The 25995-nt window shown below is 37.3% G+C and overlaps 1 protein-coding gene and 1 long non-coding RNA gene across 2 annotated transcripts; both read right to left on the reverse strand.

Moving 5' to 3' along the window:
* Nucleotides 1-1222: 1222 nt before the first annotated feature.
* Nucleotides 1223-2433, reverse strand: LOC138369133 (uncharacterized). Its single transcript, XR_011229760.1, has 2 exons — nucleotides 1977-2433; nucleotides 1223-1708 (listed from the first exon to the last, which is right to left on the reverse strand). It is a non-coding gene; the product is annotated as an uncharacterized lncRNA (long non-coding RNA).
* Nucleotides 2434-2740: 307 nt separating this feature from the next.
* On the reverse strand, nucleotides 2741-24441 carry LOC123750220 (uncharacterized). The gene is made up of 15 exons (XM_069332163.1): nucleotides 24402-24441; nucleotides 19993-20172; nucleotides 19571-19735; nucleotides 19375-19461; nucleotides 11109-11156; nucleotides 10418-10576; nucleotides 9938-10132; nucleotides 9173-9408; nucleotides 8341-8519; nucleotides 7988-8081; nucleotides 5763-5880; nucleotides 4359-4450; nucleotides 4004-4119; nucleotides 3626-3714; nucleotides 2741-2913 (listed from the first exon to the last, which is right to left on the reverse strand). The coding sequence occupies exons 3-15, from the start codon at nucleotides 19608-19610 to the stop codon at nucleotides 2741-2743; spliced, it is 1626 nt and encodes a 541-aa protein (XP_069188264.1). The 5' UTR covers nucleotides 19611-19735; nucleotides 19993-20172; nucleotides 24402-24441.
* Nucleotides 24442-25995: the final 1554 nt, after the last annotated feature.

The raw sequence follows: 25995 nt of genomic DNA on the forward strand, positions 1-25995 counted from the left end.
CGCCACGCTCTCGCTCCCCGAGTTCAGACACTCACAATTTGCCATTTGCCATTATCTTAATTTTATTGTACATGTGCTTGGGGTTCTACTACCCAAAATCATGCATGTCCCCTAATTATGCCATACAAATCTGCTATTAGAACTTTTACCTGAATAAACATTTAATATTCTTTATGTAAAGTAGTACTGTTAATTTAGTACTTGTGACGTGGATTGTTATGGCCCATATACAAGATCTTGCATTTAATTATAATTTACATTATAATTTGATGATATGGTTTGTAATATTTTCATCTATGTTATTGGTATATATGACAAAACCTCATGTAAATCAGGTAGGTAGGTAGGTGTGTGGCAGTCCGTCTAATTACCCAAAGCTTCTTAGTACAGTATACGTAAGTAATGAAACTCTACGATATATTTACTCACTATATTGTTGGTGCTGAATGTAGAACATCATGAAAAAAAACTTATTTTTACTCTAAACTAACATAATTTTATAGCAAAATTGGAATCATCTAATTACCCAAAGCCATAACATTCTCTCTTTAGCGCATTTATTATGCACCCTATACCCATCTTGTGAGCCGAAGTGGAAAGAGATACAGAGGCTTATTTATTGTAATGTTCCTGCATGCCAATGTGAGAAGGAATCCACAACATTTTTATATTTACCCTCTTGCTAAGTATTCTTATATATCTATGTCTAGCTTCCAAGACAAGCACGTTATTACATGATTGCAAACTGTTTATTGCTCGTAGTGAAGAAAGGGAGTCAGAAATAATTAAGCTGTCTACTTCAGTGTTGTCAATAATTTCGAGTGCTACCAGGCTTAGAATGTAGACTTCCTGTGTTGAATTGCGAGTTAAGTTTCGTATAATTTCGTTATAAAATATGATTATTTCAGAGTAAAAATGTGTATTTCCATGTTCTACATTCAGTACCAACATTATAGTGAGTAAATATATCATATTTCTTCATTACTTACGTAACGCTAGGAAGCATCATCTCAAATGAAGTAGTTTCCTGAACCTACTGGGCCGTCATATCTACACTTGAAACTTTGTATGGAGTCTGCCTCCACAACATCACTTCCTGATGCATTCCATTTGTCAACTACTGATACTAAAAAAGTTTTCTGTATCTCATTTGGGCACTCATTTTTCATGTTTACCTTTTTTTGTGTGTGTGTTTTTTGAAGGAAAGCAAAGAAATTGCACATAACTACAACTACAATTTATTTAATAAGCATTTCTAAACTAAACAAAACTTTGAGGGTAATTAATAAAAATAAAAACTAATTTGAAAACAAATCTTTCTTGAGCAACATAGGGATGCAAAATTAACATGACGATGATTTGGGCAAAGAACATTTGCCAACCCAGGGGTAGAGAATACTTGTTATTTTCTCTTTGCTTTGCTACTTAAAGCTACTCAAATCAAAGGGAAGAGTGTTTCTTCCATTTCTTCGTTGTCAGTCTGTGACTCAATACTGACTACACTGTTGTCACTGTCGGTCTCAGAATCCTCGGAATCTTGACTGTCTGTTTGAAATTTGTTGTACTCTACTTCCCTGTCTTCAGAAAACAGGTTAGTTGCCTCAAATAGTTTAATTTGATACAATTTTTTCATATTTAGCAAGAGGGCCGTAAGTCCACTGGTTACATGCTGGAATGATGACTTCTTTATTGAGTATTTACCCTGTTCCTGTAAAACAAACACACATCATTATTTCAGGCATTTTTTAAATTAAATGTTTGTTTTCCTAACAAGTGTTTCATTTAAACTTTAACCAGTAAAAGTGATAATGATAATATTACAATTTGTGTCTACAAAATGCTTTTACTAATTTTACTTAGCTTAGACACAAACAACAATGATTAAGCTACCTGTTAAAATAATTACCAAGTAGCTATAATGCAATAACATTTATTTCAGTGGAGTAATTAAGTTAATATTGATACCTGATACTAACTTCAATTATCCAAGAGGGTGGAGCACTTTTGTTTTGTACATCATCTAGTCTTTGTGTTATCTCAAGCTTTTTTCTGTAGAAATCCAAGTAACTTTTCATTTCCAGTTGAATGACATTTTGTTCTTCCATAGTCCTGTTGTACATATGCAGCTTTTCTGCAGCATTTCTCTTTTCTTGAAGAGTAACTTAAAATATTCAAAAATAAAATATAAAGTAAATTATTTAATAAGGAACATGAACAAATCTGTCATTGTAGGATGCATGTATTATGCAACAACAATGCAATCATATGTAATCATTTTTAAAGTATCTTGTTAATATTATTATCTTAAAAATATAAATTAGGCATGGACTTCCATTTGTCCATTACCATAATGAGTAAGTTTGAATTAACATGTTAGTAGCTAACAATATTTATCCTCATTGACAAGGCCAATATGCACAGAAAAATAACCAAATATACTTACCATTATCAGTTTTTTTTTTTTTTTTTTTTTTGAGATATATACAAGAGTTGTTACATTCTTGTACAGCCACTAGTACGCGTAGCGTTTCGGGCAAGTCCTTAATCCTATGGTCCCTGGAATACGATCCCCGCCGCGAAGAATCCTTGTTACAACCAAGTACACATTTTACTGTTGCGTTAAACAGGCTACAGTTAAGGAATTGCGCCCAGTAAATCCTCCCCGGCCAGGATACGAACCCATGACATAGCGCTCGCGGAACGCCAGGCGAGTGTCTTACCACTACACCACGGAGACTGTCTACCACGGAGTTGGTTGAGGAGTGTCATTATACCATGGAAAGTTGCCCTCTTCATCAATGTCCACACTAAGTTTTTCTGTATTGTCTTCATTGTAGACCGCTATCAGTTCCCTCAACTTTTTCCTGTCTGCTTCAATCTTTGCACGGTATCGTGATCTCATTTTGCTTGAAACTGAAAGAAACACTTTGTTACTAGTAAATAAGATTATAGTTGATAAATTTGTTTTGTATATACTTAGTAGTGAATACCTACACAAAAGTAGCAGAACACACTACATAAATATTTGCCAAGCACTTTTTTTTTAACAAGCTTAGGTATACACAGCAATGTGCTGCTATCCTATTATGTATGAAAGACCACAGTGTAGATCAAAAACCTCACAGGACAGCCAGTCATACATGGAATCTGGAGAGAATATGAAATGTAAGGCTGATCTATTAGCCTCCACTAACAAAATCGGGGTACAGCACAAGAATATCTTCCAATATTCCTGAGTGTATGAAGTAATAACAAAACTCAAAGTACATCATACCATTTGTTCTGAAGTCATTGATAACAGGGCAATCACATATATAGTGATAGACAGTATGTCCTAGCTTTTGTTCACATAGTTTACAACTGGAATGATTTCCATTGGCAGATACATTACCTGCAGGCACCTGCCATAGATATTGATATCTCAACTTAATTTTGACAATTACCTATAATTACATAGGACAACACCTAAGTGAGATGGTATCCATACAAATCTACCTTAGAAATAAATGACATTAGATGTGTTTAGATAAAAAAAAAGTCATTGTTTTCTTGAAGTATTTTACAAACACTAAAAGATTTCTGTTTGTTTTATCAGTCCCTAACTTATACATAAGCTTTAACATACCTGCTACACTGGATACGTGGGATTTCTTGGTTCTAATTGAGTCACATACTAACTCTATCCCCTTTTGAACATCATTTTGAGAAACTGATCTGTTGAGAATAGAGGATACTGTTTACTATAATGTTTACTAAATTCAAACATGTAAAGACCCTGATTAATTAAAAAAAAATTAACTTAAATTTTTAGGCAATGGTCATAATGGCATTTTATGATGGCTGACAATTATTGTACAAGAACTAAACAATTAAAATAATAAAGAAATGTTTTGGCAATTTTATGATTTATGGTACTGCATTGATTTTACAGTACAATAACCTTGTTAAAATATATAAGAGTATTTCAAAACAGTGTTTCTTACTATATATTTTACAAGCAAACCTTTTATTTAAACGCTGGGCTAAGTTGGTTAACTCTGCAATCCAGATGAGAAGTTGTTTTTCATCAAGAGATAAGTCAGCTAACTCCTTTCTTATTAACTCTGCAGCTTCTTTTGCCTATCAACAGGAGGATAAACTGCCCTGTTAGTATAATAAATGTTGCAATTTTTATTTAATATTTTGATATTACAAAAAAAAAAAACAATCCTTACGAGCCTAACTGCTGATGAAGGCTGTTTAATGGCAGTAAATGTTATTTTTATTTTTATTTTTGAATGTTTTTTTTTCCTGTGCACTTATATTAGTGATTCATGATCATTGTTGCATATATTCAATGAATAAAGCAAATTACTTGCCTTACAAAATCTTGAAGCTAGAACACGAGCTAAAGAGTCATGTTTACGTTGGTTCCAAAAAAATGAAGATTCACTAAGTTCTTCTTCACGCTCTGAAAAAAGGGACAAAAAATAACTCCCTTCAATGAATATGTAAAATGAAAATAATTCACTTTTATGCAGGCGATGAGTCACAATAACGTGGCTAAAGTATGTAGACCAGACCACTCACTAGAAGGTGAAAGGACGACGACGTTTCGGTCCATCCTGGACCATTCTCAAGTCAATTGTGATGAGGAAGTAGAGACAGGCAATAAATAGGCTAGAGAGAGCTGAGGAGCAAAGTAAGGTGTATTTTAGGGGATAGTAATAATAATAAGAGCTGCAGAGGGCCTATTGGCCCATACGAGGCAGCTCATATTATAACCACTGAATGAGAAGGAAATAGGAATAAGAAGACGATAGCAAAAGAGCGTAGGAGACGACAATGAACAGAAAAAAGGGAGAAGAGTGAAAGAAAAGGAAAGAGAAAGAAAAGATAGATAAATGGAAGGGGTAAGCTTATGTTAGGTCACGTTTGTTAGAAAGATTACAGCATTTGAGTATATACTGTGAAAGGGAAGAGTCCACAGCAACAAAGCCAGGACTCAAGTTCATGTTGGGTACATTGTGTATTAGAGCCGATTCAACAAGACGGCGTCTGTGGAGAGTAGAGGCAGGAAAGATTATTTTGGAGGAAGACCAATCTATGGGATGATTAGAATCCCTCACATGGCAGAAGGGAGCATTGTTAGTGTCTGCAGACTTGACACTTCTCTTGTGTGCTTTAAGTCTGTCATTCAGTGTACAGCCAGTTTCGCCAAAGTATTGTACCAGATGAACAGGAAATAGAGTAGACACCAGCAGCAGGAGGAGCATTTTTTTTTTTTTTTTTTTTGAGGATCACTGTGAACTAGATTGCTACGAAGTGTGTTAGTTTGTTGGTGTGTTAGTTAGTTCTTATTCCTATCTCCTTTTCATTCAGTGGTTATAATAGGAGCTGCCTCGTATGGGCCAATAGGCCCTCTGCAGCTCTTATTATTATTACTATCCCCTAAAATACACCTTACTTTGCTCCTCAGCTCTCTCTAGCCTATTTATTGCCTGTCTCTACTTCCTCATCACAATTGACTTTAGAATGGTCCAGGACGGACTGAAACGTCGTCATCCCTTCACCTTCTAGTGTGTGATCTGGTCAACATTCACTTTTATACTATCTATAATTTACTTGCTATATTAATCAAATCCAATTCATATACACAAAGTTGTAGGGTGACACCTGGTGTTGCTAGTTACTGAAGTCATCTTCATTACACATAATAAATATCACTAACAAGTTTTAATAGATTATACCTTCCTCATTGTAAGAATGCACTATAAACTAACCGGCTTTCAACATGTTTTTGGTGGTACTGTTGTACCGCGACATATAGCTGAAAATTTGCTCGGTTTCTTCACCTGTGGTCAAACCACTTCCATGCTGCCAGCGTCCTCCATACAAGACCTATAATTAAGATGTAACACACTGTAAAATAATTACAAGGAAAGAATATTAGTCGATTGCTCAAAAATTTAATTATGACTAAATACTTTATTCTGATTAATAGCTTTTTAACCCTAAAATAACGTTACATTTATACCCGTTACTTTGACAAATGATAATTATTTACCTGGCAATACCATGCATGTGCTTTTGCATGCAAAACCCCTAGGAACGGCTTTGTCTCCAGTAGGGGGAATTTTTTATTTTTTTATTGAATTTTCAGGGCCCATGGCCAGTACTGGCATATGATGTCCTGGCAGATGTACTTGGCACTTTTGAAGTAATTTATATGGAGATAGTGTGCATAGCCAAAAACCTCACCACGAGTCATATTGCACATTTAGAGAATTACACCATGCCGGCATGATGCAAGGCTTATGCCAGTCTGGTCCAGGGATTTGTGTGTATACAATTCGTTTCGTGCCGCTTTCCACAACGAGACACCACAATTTTGGCTGTTCTGCAAATCAAATATAAATGATATATATATATATTTATATAATATATATATATATATATATATATATATATATATATATATATATATATATATATATATATATATATATATATATATATATATATATATATATATATATATATATATATATATATATATATATATATATATATATATATATATGCGGAAAATCCACAGAGAAATATGAAATGAGGTGAACGTTTCGGCTTTGTTAAAGCCTTTGTCAACACCAGACTGACTAAGGAGAAGGGAGAAGGTAGGTTAGGTAGTCGAAAAACAATTAATTCATGAAAACTTGGCTTATTAGGCAAATCGGGCCTTGAATAGTAGGCATAGAAGTAACCTAACCTACTGGAGACCTCATTTCATATTTCTCTGTGGATTTTCCGCATAAAATGATCAGTGTTTTGTGATCGTCAATTGCATATATATATATATATATATATATATATATATATATATATATATATATATATATATATATATATATATATATATATATATATATATATATATATATATATATGTCGTACCTAGTAGCCAGAACGCACTTCTATGCCTACTATTCAAGGCCCGATTTGCCTAATAAGCCAAGTTTTCATGAATTAATTGTTTTTCGACTACCTAACCTACCTAACCTAACCTAACCTAACGTTTTCGGCTACCTAACCTAACCTAACCGATAAAGATAGGTTAGGTTACGTTAGGTAGGGTTGGTTAGGTTCGGTCATATATCTACATTAATTTTAACTCCAATAAAAAAAAATTGACGTCATACGTAATGAAATGGGTAGCTTTATAATTTCATAAGAAAAAAATTAGAGAAAATATACTAATTCATGAAAACATGGCTTATTAGGCAAATCGGGCCTTGAATAGTAGGCATAGAAGTGCGTTCTGGCTATTAGGTACGACATATATATATATATATATATATATATATATATATATATATATATATATATATATATATATATATATATATATATTATATAAATACAGTATATATAAAATATATAATAAATAATGAAAAGAACCTAACCTGATAGGTTATATAAAAGTGATATAGGCCAACAGAAATATAGCATCTTACTCAATATGGCTTCAGACCCCAAAAATCACCATTTATATGGTGCATGTAGCTCTTGACAAACGTTGAGTACTCTATGTTTTACTTGTTGACTTGCCTGTGGGTTAAAAAAAAACCTAACTACTCGTTATAATATATATATTAACTTTGTAAACTGTAGGACATCATGACTGTCTTTTCCCAATGGTGTAGTGGGTTAAGAACACTCGCCTGGCGTTTCGCGAGCGCTTTGTCCTGGGTTTGTATCCTGGCCTTGGAAGATTTACTGGGCATCAACCCTTAACTATGGCCCCCCCCCCCTGTTTACCCAACAGTAAAATGGGTACCTGGTTGTTAATGGATTTGGTGGGGTCATATTCTGGGGAACATAGGATTAACGACTTGCTTGAAACACTATTCGTGCTAGTGGCTATACAAGAATGTAAAAAGTCTTGTATATATAAATAAAAATATAAAATCTATGTACAGTTTACAAAGTCTGTACACATAATATTTACCTTTGTTTTTAAGCTCTCTATATGGTTAAGGTGATTAGTCACATCATTGTCAGCAGCAAAGACACTCTCTGAATAATATGATTCCCTCAATCCTCTGAAAGAAACAAAATGACAGTATTTACATAATTTACATTGATTTGTTTTCAATTTTGATGATTGTGTAAATATATATTACTTAATGTTGTAATACATGAATAATGCTATTATGTATTGCATGTAAGAATTTTTCAGATATTGATATATTTACATAACGAATAATGTATTGTGATATATAAATTGCCCTAATAGAAATGTATTAATTGTTGAAAAATAAAAATTTATCTTACAAAAGGAAAATTATTTAAGAACTGTACCTTCCAACTTTTTCATATCGGAATAACTTTTTGTTGCCATCAATATGTATGGCAAATGGGTTAGTATGACAAGCAGGGCACACGCTCTTATTGTAGCTTTGGACATTTGCAAGTTCATACTGCATAAATCTCCACTCCTGGAATGTTCTTTTAGCAGCTTCAAAGTTGATGCAACCATCCTGAAGTATATACTGAATATAGAATTTGCATGGATTAGCCCCATATATTGGGGGAGTGGGTAGCACAAGTTATAGTGCAAGATTGAACAACTACGTTCCCAGCCTAGTACTGGGAACCTGGTTCCCAGCCTAATACTGGGAACCTTGTTCCCAGCGTAGTGCTGGGAACCTAGTTCCCAGCACTAGGCCCAGATGTGGCTAAGCCATGCAAGTTGCATGAGTTAGCCATATATATTGGGGGAGTGGGTAGCACAAGTAACAGTGCAAGTTTGAAGAACTACGTAGGAAACTAAAAGGATGAAATTAATGCTTTTTAGTTTTACTTTTGAATAATGTTTTGAACAGCTGGACAGCTTTTAATTCAATAAAGAGTTTACCAATTAGGAGCAATAACCAATTACTTTATTTGCATAGAGAGTTTGCACAGATTTAGTTTGACTCGGGGGATATCCGAGAGATATTGATTTCTGGTGTGGTGATTATGGGATCCTTTACATCTATCAAGGAAGAGTTTCAGATCAGGATGTGCATTTAGGAACAAGGTTTTGTACATGTAAGTGGCACAAGAGAATGTGTGGAGTGGGTTCATATTTTTATGTATTATTATATATACAGGTACTTACATTACATATATAAAATTAATAAATACTTACTCTTCCATTACGAGAGCCAAGCGCTTGGAGCACTATTAACAAGGATTTCATTGATAAACCTGGACTGTTCCTTTTAAGGAAATGCCAGTTGTTCAGGAGTTTGGTGCTGAAGAATGTGTTACTTTTCCTGGCTGATGAGCAGAAGTATCCACCATCATACAACATCTTAGCATCTGCAGGAAGGCTGTATCCACACTCTTGACACTCAAATATGGGCAGATAAAGGTCATACCTGCCTAGAAAGCTTAGTTTTAGTATTTATTCCTAAAATAAAGCAGCTTATTTTGAATCTTTTGTAAAACTCATCTCCATCACTGAATGGATATATTTGTGTCTCAAAGATTGAAGTCCACATGCTTGGGTATGGGTATCGTCACTAGAACTTCAGTGATGCTACTATATTCAGTGATGCAAATACTCATAGACTTATGTGTTCAAACTTAATATTAAATAAAATATACCTGAGAGCATTATGAAAGTACACATGATGTCAGAACTCTTTATGTTAAGGTTACAGTCTTTACAGTTACAGGAAATTTTTGGCACAGGAACTGGCACAACAGGTTCTGAATAAGAAAATAATAATAAAATTAGCAAAGATTGCATATTTAAATAATATTCAGTAAGTCAAATGCCATAAAAATTGAATTGCTTATTGAGTAAAAAATTTATTTATTTTTTTCTTTCAATATTTTGGTACTTATATTGTAAAGGCTTGGTAAAAAGAAAAGTTTTCATATGTAAAGAATTTTTTGGTTTACATACGCCAGTCAGTAAATGTCCCATTAAGGTCAACAGTCACAGTTGGTGGCAATGCTTCATAATATCCACTGGCCCAGGAAAACCTATCATGGAATGGGTTTAAAAAATGTTTTTTCATATCACAGTGGTAGCAGAATAGGCGATGACAATCTTCACATTTGATGCTGGCTTCAATCATACATTTGAAGCATTTTGTGTCTGTCAAATGAAAATATTTGAAAACATATGTTCAAAAATATCACATCTTAGTCAAAAAATACTTCTGTACAGTTTCAGATCATGCAGAATTAGGAAAAAAATATGGTCTATAAGTATACATAAACATTTTTCATTAGTGATAAAATGCTTCAGGTATATTTAAAACGAAGTATCCACTCTCTATTCAAAAAATATAACTAAAAAAAATGCAAATATAATAAGTTGTAATGTAAACTGATATGCTGATGTAAATAGACAATATGCTTATAAGTATTGTGTATGTACCTTCAACTGGAACAGCGTGCCTACACACCTCCCACTCAAATAGAACTGACCGACTTTCTTCCCAAGAAATTTCAGCCTTCATTCTTCTTTGCTGCCATTGAGAAATCTTCACTTGCGATTCTTGGATTTTTTTTATTTCTGCAGCAAGTTCGGCAGCGGCTGAAATTATTATACTTTAATTATAATCTTACACTGATTTTTAGACTATCTTCTTTAGCTATTTTAAATTTCACTCAAACTATAAGTCAATATTTTGACCAAAAAATATTTTTATATATAAATTTAAATAATTATATATATATATATATATATATATATATATATATATATATATATATATATATATATATATATATATACAGTATTTATAATTTATAATAATATTTTTTACAAATGTGTTTATAATATTACCCCTTTATCCATTTATCTACAACCATATTTATTCATCTATCTATACACCCTTGACAGGACATTTGCATCAGGAATGACTATGAAAATGGCCTAAGGGTCTTTATAAGGCATTTAACTTAAGCCTACTATGATCCACCCTACATACATCAAGGACCCAAGTCCTTTCCCCTGCAATTTCAGAGAGGATAGCCATATATGATATTATATATATATATATATATATATATATATATATATATATATATGGAATTTTTTTTAAATAATAACAAATGTGACATACCATCAAAGTTTTCAGGTAACACTTCAACAGCAGCAGCACCGGGAGACTCTGCAATTACAGAATTGCCAGGCAATAAATTAAGGTGTGTGTGTGTGTATGTATATATAAATATATATATATATATATATATATATATATATATATATATATATATATATATATATATATATATATATATATATATATATTTATGTCGTACCTAGTAGCCAGAACGCACTTGTCAGCCTACTATGCAAGGCCAAATTTGCCTAATAAGCCAAGTTTTCCTGAATTAATATATTTTCTCAAATTTTTTTCTTATGAAAAGATAAAGCTACCCATTTCATTATGTATGAGGTCAATTTTTTTTATTGTAGTTAAAATTAACGTAGATATATGACCGAACCTAACCAACCCTACCTAACCTAACCTATCTTTATAGGTTAGGTTAGGTTAGGTACCCAAAAAAGTTAGGTTAGGTTAGGTTAGGTAGGTTAGGTCGTCGAAAAACAATTAATTCATGAAAACTTGGCTTATTAGGCAAATCGGGCCTTGCATAGTAGGCTGAGAAGTGCGTTCTGGCTACTAGGTACGACATATATATATGTGTGTCGTACCTAGTAGCCAGAACACACTTCTCAGCCTACTATGCAAGGCCCGATTTGCCTAATAAGCCAAGTTTTCATGAATTGTTTTTCGACTACCTAACCTAACCTAACTTTTTCGGCTACCTAACCTAACCTAACCTATAAAGATAGGTTAGGTTAGGTTAGGTAGGGTTGCTTAGGTTCGGTCATATATCTACGTTAATTTTAACTCCAATAAAAAAAAATTGACCTCATACATAATGAAATGGGTAGCTTTATCATTTCGTAAGAAAAAAATTAGAGAATATATATTAATTCAGGAAAACTTGGCTTATTAGGCAAATCGGGCCTTGCATAGTAGGGCCAAGAACTCCATTCTGGCTTGCTATCTATATATATATATATTGGTGTATACTGGCAGCAGGTTTTCTTTCAAACATGTTTCATTGAATATGACCGCATATTCTGTATTTATTATTTTTTGGTTTAGGGCTTCTATCCCTCTAACTATTTTCTTAGCATCAGGGCTTAATTGGAATAGGACTTCTCCAAAACTCATTTTCGTACTTTTAAGGTGAAGAAAAGAAGTGATTTACTATAGAGTGTATTACACTTATTTGTATAATTTGCACGACGTTTCGAACCTCCATGGTTCATTCTCAAGTGAACAGATCTTACAATACTAGTTGATTTTATACCCGCATTAGGTCAGGTGATAATACAATGAAGGTGAAAAACATGGGGGGATACATAAGGGATAAACATAGGGGCTGCAGAAGGCTTATTGGCCCATACGAGGCATCTCCTATCCAAACACAAAGATTAATCCAGTGTAATTGGCCTGTTATGTTGGACATTGTCTTCTGTGTTGGCATCGATATGTTCTTGTCTTGTCCTTACTCTCATGGTGGGTAGAGTAAATAGTTCCGTGATTTGGGTGTTCATGGTAGGTCGCTCTATTCTTATGTGAATTGCCTCAAGAATTTGTAATCTTCTTGAATCTTGGGTTTTGTCTATTATGCAAGTATTCTTGTTCAACATTTCTCTTGTTAGAGTAATGTCATGGGCTTGTCTCATGTGATTCCTAGGGGCACCAGATTGAAGATGGCATGTCAAACGCCTCGTCAGCTTGGTCGACGTCATACCTATGTACTTACATTGAAGGTTACATCCTTCGTGGGGGCAAGTGTACATGTATACAACGCTTGACTGCTGTAGAGGGTTCTCCGTCGGCTTCGGGCTGTTTTTGATAAGGAGTTCGGAAGTCTTCTTGGTTTTGTAGAATATTATCAGGTTTATGTTTTGGTTAGGAGTAGTGCTTTTTACTCCTTTACGGATTATTTCTTTCATTATTCTTTCCTCTTTTATATGTTCACTGTGCATGGTTGATTTGTAATATAATTTTATTGGGGGTGTTGTGGTTTCTGTTCTAGGTTCTGAATTATACCAACGGTCCAAGTGTCTTCTTATAGCAGCGTTTATTTCCGCGTTGCTATATCCGTTGTTCACCAATACCTGAGTTACTCTTTCAAACTCTCTACTCACGTTGCTCCATTCAGAGCAGTGGGTAAGCGCTCGACGAATATAAGCATTGAGAACACTGGCTTTGTATCTTTGGGGGCACTCACTTCTACCATTCAGGTATAATCGTATGTTGGTGGGCTTGGTATATACGTTGGTGCTTAAAGAGGTTCCTGTTTTTGTTATTAGTACATCCAAGAATGGCAGACTGTTATTTTCACTATTTTCATGTGTAAATCGGAGTACTGACTCTCTCTCTAGGTGTCTTTTTAGGTCAATTAGTTCATCTGAGTCTTTTACTATTACGAATATGTCATCTACATAACGGCAGTATATATATATACTATCTATCTATATATATATATATATATATATATATATATATATATATATATATATATATATATATATATATATATATATATATATATATATATATATATATATATATATATATATATAGAAAAATATATATTTTTTTTTTTTTTTCGAGGTGGCAGCCGTAGCAGTCGGTCGTGCAGGGGGTTGGGTCCCACATTTGTGCCCATTCAACAAGGATAACAGTGCCTGAGGAAGTCAAGAATCGACTCATGTCTGTGTTAATACCTGCTGAAGACTCTTAGTGGGTCGAGGAAGCCTACCTCTCCAGCAGTGCAACAGAATCAACTGTAAAAGGTGTGTTGTCCTGGCGGGAGGCGTGCTATGGAGGGGAAGGACACAGGCCTGGGTGAGGGTTTTCTCAGTGCCTCCATAAACAACAGCCTCCAGGCGGGGAGGAGGCCTCATGTGGAGGAGGGGGGGGAGTGAAGGGGAGGCTCACAAACCTGCTTGTATTCCAGCAGTCTTATAAGTGAATGTGTGCGTCTTTTCAGATGAACGGTGAGTTTGTAGTGATAAACATAATGCACCTGTGAAACTTTGTGTTAATTGTGTGTGACCGGGATACCTTCTCCCCCCCTCTCCCTAGCCCCCCACAGGCCTCGCCAGCCCACCCAGCTACCCTCTCCCGGCGGCTGACCCGACGACCATCGTCCACCCCACGACCACCGTCACCCCACGCAACCCTACGCCCACCGCCACCCCACGCCCACCGTCACCCCACGCAACCCTACGCCCACCGCTACCCCACGCCCACCCCCAGCCCACGCCCACACACGCCCTGCGGCTCCCTCACCAGGAAAGGGTGGAAGGACACATGTGGTGGGGTCAAGAGACTGGGAAAGGGTGGAAGGAAAGGGTGGAAGGACACATGTGGTGGGGTCAAGAGACTGGGTCACCAGTGTGCCAATAAGTGCTTGAAAAAGATAAGTTGAGTCCAGTCCTGTGGTGACTGGACCATTGTGAGTATCGTGTTGAGAGCACCACACCCAGCGAGCCAGGACACATTCACCAGTGTTTAGTGACAAAAAGGAAATTATCCAAGTGTTACGTGCCACATCAACCCCCCCCCCCCACCCCCTGAGTGTAGTGCCTCCCCCCACCCCCTGAGTGTAGTGCCCCCCCCACCCCCTGAGTGTAGTGCCTCCCCCCCAGTGAGTGCAGTGTCTCCCGCTCGCCCGCTCCACTTGTGTAGTGTCTCCCCCCCCCCCCCCCTCCGTGTGGTGCAGTGTCTTCCGCTCCCCCGCCCCCACCTCCCACGATCAGGTGGTCGCGCCTTCCCTCCCCGGCCCCCCTCCCAGACCGGGCCAGCGCGCAGCCTCCCAACCCCCACCCACCACCTCCACGAGCCCACCCACCCCAGACATCTGCCCAGACATGACACATAGTATAGGGGACAACCTCGTCCCCCCCAGCCAGGAGGGAGAGACAAATACTCCAGTGCAAGGTGACATTCACTTTACCTAAGGGGATGGCAGAAGAAGCCGCTACCAGCCAGCTCACCCCTCCCGAAGCCAATCAAAGGAGAGGCACATGCAGTGGTTGTGGGAACATCGTCAGCATCAACTCTGTCTCCAGAGTCATACGCCAGCATGGTGACTGTCCTGGGTCAGGGAGGCCTCCCGTGGGAGGAGGCAGCACTCAGGAGCCTGTTGCACCAGTACAAATCGCAACAGATTACATTGCAACAGACGACCTGCTAGAGGCAATTAAAGCAACGTCAACCAGGACACTCACCCACATCCCAAAGGCCTCTCGCCCTTTTGCTGCAGGGAAATACACGGACCTCATCGCAAAAGTCAACAGAGGGTCAAATAACCTTGTTGCACCTGATACCATCAAAGCCTGGCACAATCTGTTACTTTTTGGCAATGCATGCTTAGGTGTACCAGACAGAGGAGGCAAGACACTGGCCTCATCCGTCAATAAAGCAATTAGGGATTTTCCGAGGGCTGACAACCTAGTCCGCCTCCCCAAACACACCAAACACCGCCGAGGCAGACCAAGTACGACAATCAGCGACAACAGAAAATTAGGTACCCAAGTCAGCAAGAAAATTGAAGAGGGCAATACAGTCGGGGCACTCAGGTTGATCACAAGTGAGGACAAAATTTTGCCCAGGGATGAAACCACAGCCCAAGCACTGAGAGAAAAACACCCCGTCAGGGCCGTAGGTGGACCTCCCCCACAGGTCAGGCTCGCCCCTAATCAGGAACCTCTCGTCCTCCGGGAGTCAGAGGTTTATAAAGCTATCGTTTCATTTCCCCCGGGCTCCTCAGGAGGCTACACAGGGGTAAGACCTCAACATGTGAAGGAAATGGTGAACCCTGTTCTTGGCCCAGCTGCAGAAGCGCTCCTGACAGAAATCACAACGTTTGTCAACAACTGCCTCGCCGGGTTAATCCCTGATGAAATCAAACCATTCTTCTTTGGTGCATCCCTATGTGCCCTCAAAAAGAAGGGGGGAGGAATCAGACCCATTGCCGTTGGTAATACCCTTCGCCGCCTAGTTGCAAGGGCTGCTGTCAGAAGTATCCGAACGGAAGCAGCCACCATGCTGCAACCCAACCAGCTGGGGTTTGGAGTCCCCCAAGGCTGTGAAGCAGCGGCTCATGCTGCACGAGCCTACATTAGCTCTCTTACTGAAGACCAGGCAGTAGTAAAATTAGATTTTAAAAACGCTTTCAACTCGGTCAAAAGGGAAGCAATCCTCACTGCAGTCCAGGAACATTGCCCAAGCATTCTCCCGTTTGTGTCAGCAGGCTACAGCAAAGACTCAACCCTCCTGTTTGGCAAACATGAAGTCACCTCAGCAGAGGGAATTCAACAGGGTGACCCACTTGCACCGTTCCTCTTTTGCATAGCGGTTCGAGAAATTACAACCAGACTGTCCAGCGAGCTCAACATCTGGTTCCTGGATGATGGCACTCTGGCAGGCACACAAGATTCCCTGCTAGAAGACTTACAGCTGGTGAAGACACGGGGGGAGTCCATGGGTCTCGTTCTTAGCTCCTCCAAGTGCGAAATTATTGCATCTAGTGAAGTAATCATTAGAGCAGTGAAATCAGTTCTACCAGAAGCCTCAGTCGTTAAACCTACCGACAGCACACTACTCGGAGCACCTCTGGGCCACAATGCCATTGCTGCAGTCCTTGACGAAAAGTTTAGAGACCTAAAGAGGATGGAAGAGAGAATTGGGGACTTGGACTCCCACGATGCCCTCTACCTTCTCACAAAGTGCCTTACCTTGCCCAGGCTAACATACTTCTTAAGGTGTGCACCAACTTTTGGCAACCCACTTCTAAATCAATATGATGAGCTCCTCAGGTCAATATTCAGGAAGGCGCTCAACCTAGATTTAGATGACAGTCAGTGGGACCAAGCAACACTACCAGTGAGATTTGGAGGGATAGGCATACGAAAGGCAACTGAGGTAGCACTTCCAGCATTCTTATCCTCATGTACTGCAGCCAACGAATTGGTAGGGCAGATCCTACCAGAGCGTATGAGAGAGACAGCGGGAACTCATGATCAAACGTTCATCGAAGCAGCCAGACAATGGGACACCATTGCACACCCTCAACCCCGACCACAAGTCCCAAAAGACCACAAGCAGGCCCACTGGGATAGCCCCATAATGGAAAAGACTGTCACAGCAATGATTGACAACGCTGATGCTGAAAACAAAGCCCGCCTCCTAGCGGTAACAGCACCCCACGCCGGGGATTTTTTATTTGCTGTGCCCAATGCAGCCCTGGGAACTCGCCTCAGTCATGACGCTCTCCGCATTGGAGTTGCCCTTCGCCTTGCCGCCCCCATCCTCACCGAACATAGGTGCATCTGCGGAACTGCGATGGCAGACCAATATGGTCGTCATGGTCTGGTATGTCGTAAATCACAGGGTAAAATTGCAAGACATGAAGAAGTCAACGACATCATCAAGAGGAGCCTCGCCACAGCCCGCTGCCCGGCACAAAGAGAACCACACTTATCCAGACCTAACGACCCTCAGAAGCGCCCTGATGGGGTCACCTTGCTACCTTGGAAGGATGGTAAGCAAGTGGTATGGGACTACACGTGCGCTGCCACACTGGCCAGTACCTACCTCCACTACAGCACACGTGAAAGCGGTGGTGCTGCTTCTTTCAGGGAATCGCAGAAAATTATTAAATACAGAGGTCTAGCACACTGCTACAGCTTTGTTCCGATCGGCTCGGAGACCCTCGGTTCGTGGGAAAAATGTGCATTGAAGTTCCTGAAGGAATTGGGGGACAAATTGATCAGCGCTACAAAAGACCAGAGAGCAAAAAGTTTCTTGTTCCAGCGCCTCAGTGTTGCGATTCAGAGGGGAAATGCCTGTTGCGTCTTGGGCACTAGTCCAACTTCAGAGGAATTCGAAGAAGTGTTTGACTTGCAACAATGATCGAACCCGTCTGTGACATTCATCAATGTTTCCCATTGTTGTGTTCTTCAAGAGATCCATAACCTTTAAGCACCTTTTTGCATTATTATTTTTGTATCAACCCATGTATATCTTGTAACCATCAAATGCATAATAAAGCACAAAAAATATTCAAGGAAGGGGGTGGTAGGAGAAAAGCACACAGAAACTGTATTGGAGGGGATCTAAACATTCCCTCTAATGCGTTATGCGTGGTTTCCTCCGAGGCTATGGGTCCCCCTTCTTCCAGCTAGAGGTGGTACTCCCTTCCTATATATATATATATATATATATATATATATATATATATATATATATATATATATATATATATATATATATATATATATATATATATATATATAGCTAGCCAGAATGGAGTTCTTGGCCCTACTATGCAAGGCCCAATTTGCCTAATAAGCCAAGTTTTCCAGAATTTCAATATTTTTTCAAATGTTTTTCTTGTGAAATGATAAAGTTATTCATTTCATTATGTATGAGCTAAATTTATTTAAATTTGAGTTAAAATTAATGTAGATATATGATCGAACCTAACCAAGCCTAGGTCAAGCTCACTCCATCCAAGATTCCCAACCTTGTTGAAGCGTTTTCAGGGTCTTCAGATGATGATATTGAGGCTGACGAACCTGAAAATGACGTGCTATAGGAGCCGGTCAGCCGAGTGGACAGCACGCTGGACTTGTGATCCTGTGGTCCCGGGTTCGATCCCAGGCGCCGGCGAGAAACAATGGGCAGAGTTTCTTTCACCCTAAGCCCCTGTTACCTAGCAGTAAAATAGGTACCTGGGTGTTAGTCAGCTGTCACGGGCTGCTTCCTCGGGGGTGGAGACCTGGTCGAGGACCGGGCCGCGGGGACACTAAAGCCCCGAAATCCTCTCAAGATAACCTCAAGATAAGAAGAAGCATACCTAACCTAACCTAACTTATCTTAACCTAATCTAAACTAACATAACTAAATCAATAATTTATGTTCTTAATATAATATAATAATAATATTTAAAAAAAAAGGAAACAATTTATTGAAAATAAAAAGTCACTTGGCCTATTAGGCCAATTGGTACTTGCATAGTAGGCCAAGAAGTGCGTTCTGACTACTAGGTACGACATATATATAATATATATATATAATATATATATATATATATATATATATATATATATATATATATATATATATATATATATATATATATATATATATATATATATATATATATATATATATATATACACACACACACACACACACACACACACTGTACAGTATTTGCAACTTAGTCCATGGTTACTTTGGCAATGCATTTATATTTGTATCTCTCTAAAATAATTAGATAACATACCATTGATATTTTGGGGTATAATGTCTACAACAGAAACTGGAGGCTTCATTACTTCATGACTGCAAGGGAAAGGATTTGATGGTGTGCCTAGTAATAGAAAAAAAATGTAAAAAATATATTACTATAACAAGTTATTTATAATTACATTTAAGAGCAGTTAGTGATTATATTTAACTGTTGACCATAATACTAATACCTAAAGCTCTGCTTTTTCTAGACGAAGTGCCAGTGTACATAATTGTCCGCCTTTTTGGGTTGTTATTTTGGGAATCATAAATTGCTCGAAGCCTTGTTATCTCCTCTTCAATCTCCTTCAATTTCTTTTGGTGTTGTAAATCTTGCACACTTTTATGCAACTCATCTGAACATAGATAAAGAACACAAAGTATTCTATGTAAAGCTGGAAAATGATATTATCCAACACAAATACGTGAAGTGTGTGAAAGCTGTATTTTAAATGCAGATGACATAAATTGCTCATTTGACAATATATGTTGGTAATCTTTACAACAATATGAAAGGGAGTAAAATATTTCCTTTAAATAAAATTAAATTAATCAATTATATGTTATTTATTTCCATATTAAACATTGTGAATAAAAATATAAGTGAGCTTACCATGTACAACAGGTATATGTTTTTTCTTTTCTGATCTCTTGATATTTGCCTGAGCCTGGCTTTCCGGCTGAGCTTTACGTTTGACATCAAAAAGCCTATAGCCACACTTGCAGACATGTTGATTAATGTTCACGATAATATTACATGAGGGACATAATCGCTGTAAAGCGTTTCTCAGGACTGAAAAATAAAGATAATTTGGGTTATGATAAACTGTGCAGTACAGTATAATTACATTATAATGTAGAACTACCTAAGCTCACCAGAAGTCACACACAATATGGGAAATCATTCATATTTGAATGATCAAATAAATGAGCAAATCATGAATGAATGATTTGAATGAGCAAATCATTCAACACAAAAGACCACATGGATAGTGAAATCTGGATCCAAAATTATAATTTATATAGATGTGACAGAGTAATAAGGTCAGGTGGAAGAGTAGGTCTGTATATTAAAGAGGAACTGGCATGAACAGTGCTCCTGAACTCAACTAATGAGGTGGTAAAGGTACTTGGAATCAGGGTTGAAAATATAAATCTAATTATTATTTTAATATACAAACTGCAAGATTCAACAGTTGAGTAATTAACTGAGCAAATCCACAAAATAGAGAATATCCTTGATAACTTAACAAACCCAGTACCAGATATTATCTTCTTTGCAGACTTCAATCTGCCCATTTTAAAACGGAGAATAGTAAAAATAACATTATAGCAGGAAATCAACCTGGAAATAACAAACTACAGGTCAGAGAACTACTGAGATTCTGTGACAAATTCTCGCCCAGTCAGCAGATTACAGAACCAACTAGGAACGAAAACACGCTGGACCTGATATTTACAAACAATGATGAGCTAATCAGCGACATTACTGTCTCAAACACTACGTACTCGGACAACATTGAAGTGAAAACTAACATTAATAATGGTAGTAGGCCTAAGAGAAACAACAAGTGAGAAGGGTTATTCAATAAATCCAATTTTAATAATAATAATAAAAGGATAGACTGGGCAAAAATAAATGGGGAACTTACAAACGTTCAATGGGAATGTGTTCTAAGTAATAAACATCATACACAAAGAATAGAAAAACAGACTTCTGAAGCCTATGAAGTCTGTCTGAAACATGTTCCTTTGAGGAAAGCCAGAAAGAGGTCCAACGTAGAAAGAAAACGCAGGCAACACTACAAAAAAAGACAAAAAACAACAGAAATGATTAAGCAGACAACTTTTCATACAAAGAAGGAATAATTTAAACAGGGGAGATTGTAGAAATAAAACAGAGACTAAAGCATTCATATCAGATTGAAGAGAGGCAACTAGACAAAAAAGCAATTCAAGAAATAAAGGAAAACCCAAAATATTTCTTCATTTATGCTAAATCATAAGAAAATATCACTGCCAATATTGGACCTATTTGTATTAGTGAAGGTTCATACATTGAGGATGACAAATTTCTAATTTGTCATAACACTAATTTTACAATTAGTGAAATCCTAAAAAAGCTGTATGAGGATATGTTTAGCACTCAGATACACAGCATGAAAGTAAAAAATCCGGACAACTTCTTTATGCGTGATATCCAAACCCCTGTAAAAATAACCAATATCAACACGAGCATGGAACATTTTGAAAGAGAATTTTACAATATGCCCATGCACTCAGCCCCGGGTCCAGACTCATGGAATTTAATATTTATAAAGAAATGCAAAGTGACATTAGCACAGGCACTCAGTATAGTGAGTAGGAAGAGATTGGACACGGGGGAAATACCAGATGCGCTTAAAGCAGCAGACATAGCCCCTCTACACAAGAGAGGGAGCAAAGCACTGGCAAAGTATTATAGACCAGTTGCACTAACGTCCCACATAATAAAAGTATTTGAGATATTGATCAGGAGTCAGGTCACTACTTTCATGGAAATAAATGATCTCTACAATCCAGGCGAACATGGATTTACAGCGAGAAGATCATGCCTCTCACAGCTACTTGACCATTACGACAAAATCACTGAGGCATTAGAAGAAAAAGGGAATGCAGATGTGGTATACAGTACACGGATTTCACAAACGCATTCGACAAATTTGACCATGGAGTGATAGCACACAAAATTAGGTCAATGGGAATAAACTGATAAAATAGGACGCTGGATACTCAGTTTTCTGTCAAACAGAACACAAAGAGTAACAGTCAACCATATAAAATCGAGTCCAAGAACAGTTAAAAGCTCTGTACCTCAAGATACAGTCCTTGCACCATTGCTTTCCCTTATTCTCATATCAGATATAGACTCATATACAAGGCACAGCGTTGGATCATCCTTGGCAGATAACACAAAAATCAGCTTAAAAATTACCTCTGCTGAAGATATTGAAAAACTACAAGTAGATACAGAATTAATAAAGTTTACGACTGGGCAGCAGAAAATAACATGATGTTTAACAGCGACAAATTCCAGGTACTCAGATATGGTAAAAATGAGAACCTTAAACATAATACAGGGTACAAGACACAATCAAATTTGTCCATAGTAGGAAAGTAACATGTAAAGGACTTGGGAATAATAATGTCTGACGAACTAAAGTTTAGGGAGCATAACCAAGCAAATATTGTGGCAGCCAGAAAAATGAGAGGAGTGATTACGAGAACTTTCAAATCCAGGGATCCCATCACAATGGTTGTACTCTTCAAGTCACTTGTGTTGTCCCGTCTTGAGTACTGCTCAGTACTCACTTTCCCCTTCAGAGCAGGTGAAGATTGCTGAAATAGAGGGAATACAGAGAACATATACAGCATGCATAGACTCGATAAAGCACCTAAATTATTGGGATCGCCTCAAAGCTCTCCAAATGTACTCACTAGAAAGGAGACAAGAGAGATAACAAATAATATACACATGGAAAATACTGGAGGCCCAGGTCCCAATAAATAAACAGTAAAATAACAACATACTGAAGTGAACAATATGGAAGAAAATGAAGAATATAACCAGTGAAGAGCAGGGGTGCCATAGACACAATCAGAGAGTACTGAATAAACATCAGAGGTCTGCGGTTTTCAACATACTCCTAGCGAGCATAAGAAATATTGCCGGAACAACCGTGGACTTCTTCAAGAGAAAACTAGATAGTTTTCTCAAAGGAGTGCCGGACCAACCGGGCTGTGGTGGGTATGTGCGCCTGCAGGCCACTCCAAGCAACAGCCTGGTGGACCCAACTCTCACAAGTCAAGCCTGGCCTACTGCCAGTCTTGCTGAGTAAAAAAACTCCCAGAACCCCATCAAGCAGGTATTGATTGCTCTTTAAATACTTAGTATAAGCAAAGATATTTAATGTTTGGTGAAGGATGGAGGGTAGGCAATCCCAGAGAGGAGGTGCATACTCTAGATGAAAGCAAACTAAGTAATACTTAATAAATATTCTAAATTGGAATTTTAGGTAATAATGTACAATCTTTGGATGACAAAACAACACATCAGAAAACGAAGATGCAATGATCTTTACGTCTGTCTGGGACAATTATCAAATTGTGTAATTAATATTTTTGTGAATCATTTGCTAATTATACTCTTAGCTAAATGGATAATATGTAGCATAAATGAATGCTTCATACACTTTTCTGTCCTGAAAATTATGATAATTTGGGCTATCATAGAGTATGTAATATGATTAAAATATACACCAAATCAAGTCGACGATCCAAGCATCGGTTAGGTTAGGTTAGGTTTGGTTTGGTTAAGTTAAGTTAGGTTAGATTTGGTTAGGTTAGATTTGGTTAGGTTAGGTTTGATTAGGTTAGGTTAGGTTAGGTCAGCCTAACATATCATATTTATTCATTATTAACGTATTGCCAGGAAGCTTTGTGAAGCTTGTGTAGCTTGTGGTAGCTTGTGGTAATTAGACAGACCTGTAATTGGGGGGAAAGGGGGGAGGGGGGAACCTCAATATAAGCCTAATTTGTAGCTTCCTGTTCTCCGACACAATGATTTATTTTACGTCAGGCTTTCAGCACAGCCGCATAAAAAAACCTGGTTATTTATTTATTAATATACGAGATGGTACACTGGGGGTTAAGAGAGAAAATAGGAATAATGATGATTTTACAATCTTGCCCGAAACGCTATGCGTACTAGTGGCTTTAGGTATTGTATGTACTACCTCTATCTATAAATCAAACAGAATGTTTGTACTGTAACTCTGCATCTATGTATATATTTTTCCTAAATAAATTATTATTATTATTGTAAAGCCACTAGCACGCATAGCGTTTCGGGCAAAGATCCCGTACCCAGAAGCTGGGTATCTTTGGTTGCCCTGTGACTACTCTTATGACATTCCCTAACTCTTATGACATTCCATAACAGTATTGTTAAACTAATAACAATGAAGAGTAGTTCAATATTACCGGAATAATCCAACTCATGTGGCCATGTTTTTGTTGTGAAGCCCGGTCGTTCAGTTCGTATACGAGCATACCTTCTTACGAAGGTTAGAGTCTTAAAAATGTCTTACCATTGCTGAGAAATCATAAGATATAATTATTTACAATAATACACTGGTTGTTTTTGTTGATTTAGGGGCGATGACATGAGTAAACTGGTTATGTTGTGATGATTTAGGGGCAACGAACTGTGGTTATTAGACTATGTTTTGTACATAAGCAAAAAAACAAGATGTAATTCTTTTAATTATAACAATAATAACGACAAAAAGTTAATAATTAATGTACTTGTTAAGCAAAATTCGCAATATCTTAGTTTTCTTTAGGAAAAAAAAAAGACATCTGGAAAAAGATCTGCATACTATGTCTTACATTTTATTCCGTTATTTACACTAAAAGAACAATTAAACGTACACTATCGCCCGTGCCTGGTGCACGAGCACCAGGCACGGGCACCGGGAGCATCCCAGACACTGCCTTAATCGACTGAGATTAAGGCAGTGTCATTTTCATTCCTTTAGAACAAGGAAATCTCATTCTTAAACTGTATAATATGAGCTGCGCAATAATTTTTTGCTGATCTTCAATAAAGAAATTCTGGAGGGCTTGTGCAAGGATTAGGATGAGTTAGCCTAGTTTTTACTGTATATCCGTTTCTGGTTACTCAAGGGTGACAGTGGCGGGCAACACGAGAATAAATATTTGTATAAATTCCAATTTCGATCAGATCTACTTGGGGATAGTTTACAAATGTTCGCCATGAAATTTACGTTTTCTCTAATAGCCGAAGAGCTTATTTGAGAAAACAGTATGACATTGAATCAGCGTGGTAAAACAATTGTATTATTGACACGACGAGTATAATCGACGTAGTTTTTATATATGTTGCCGGTCGAACACATCCTTATGTGACGTTTTATACTTATGTTCTTCTAGAACATTCTATTGCGAACACATTGGTACAAAAATGAAATACGTACATCGAAAACTAATGTCAGAACAGTGACAAGAGTATACACTTTTAAATATGGCCGCTCGATCGCCGATACACTAATTTCATTTGGGGAAATTTATTTTTTCATACGCCGTTTCGCGACAATTATTTATAACTGATATAAATGTTGCAAAAGAAGTTTAGGATTAAGTAACATATTACACATTAAACAAAATGAATACATTAATACCTAAACAGTTTGTAAATACAGTGATAAATTGTGCCAAACATTACACAATATTATTTACTAAGAAGCGTATGACAACTCAAAACGGCATGATTTCAACAGGATTTTTTATAGTTGTCAAAAAACTCTGATTTTAATTATCAAGTATTTGTCACAATGTATTTTATATAATTATGAGGCAGTGGAACGACCAAATTGTTCTGTATTATAAATGCATAATGCTAAATTTCTATATACATAACAGTAAAATAATGACCACCTACATTTAAGGATAACTAGGAAATAGTAACTGGAAACTTTATTTGAACGAAAATTCAATACCAAATTTCTTAGATGTTTTTCTTAATATAAAGATCAACAGTAACGAATCTTATTCA

Source organism: Procambarus clarkii, chromosome 27 (assembly GCF_040958095.1).
Source record: "Procambarus clarkii isolate CNS0578487 chromosome 27, FALCON_Pclarkii_2.0, whole genome shotgun sequence".
NCBI classification, from domain to species: Eukaryota; Metazoa; Arthropoda; class Malacostraca; order Decapoda; family Cambaridae; genus Procambarus; species Procambarus clarkii.

Bases quoted from the DNA above. Each gene is read 5' to 3' on its own strand.
- LOC123750220 (XM_069332163.1), bottom strand. From the start codon at position 19,610: ATGTACACTGGCACTTCGTCTAGAAAAAGCAGAGCTTTAG. The intron at 10,577-11,108 runs GTATGTCACATT...TAATAATTTCAG, and splicing joins GTTACCTGAAAACTTTGATG to CCGCTGCCGAACTTGCTGCA. The intron at 4,120-4,358 runs GCAAGTAATTTG...TCCTGTTGATAG, and splicing joins TAGCTTCAAGATTTTGTAAG to GCAAAAGAAGCTGCAGAGTT.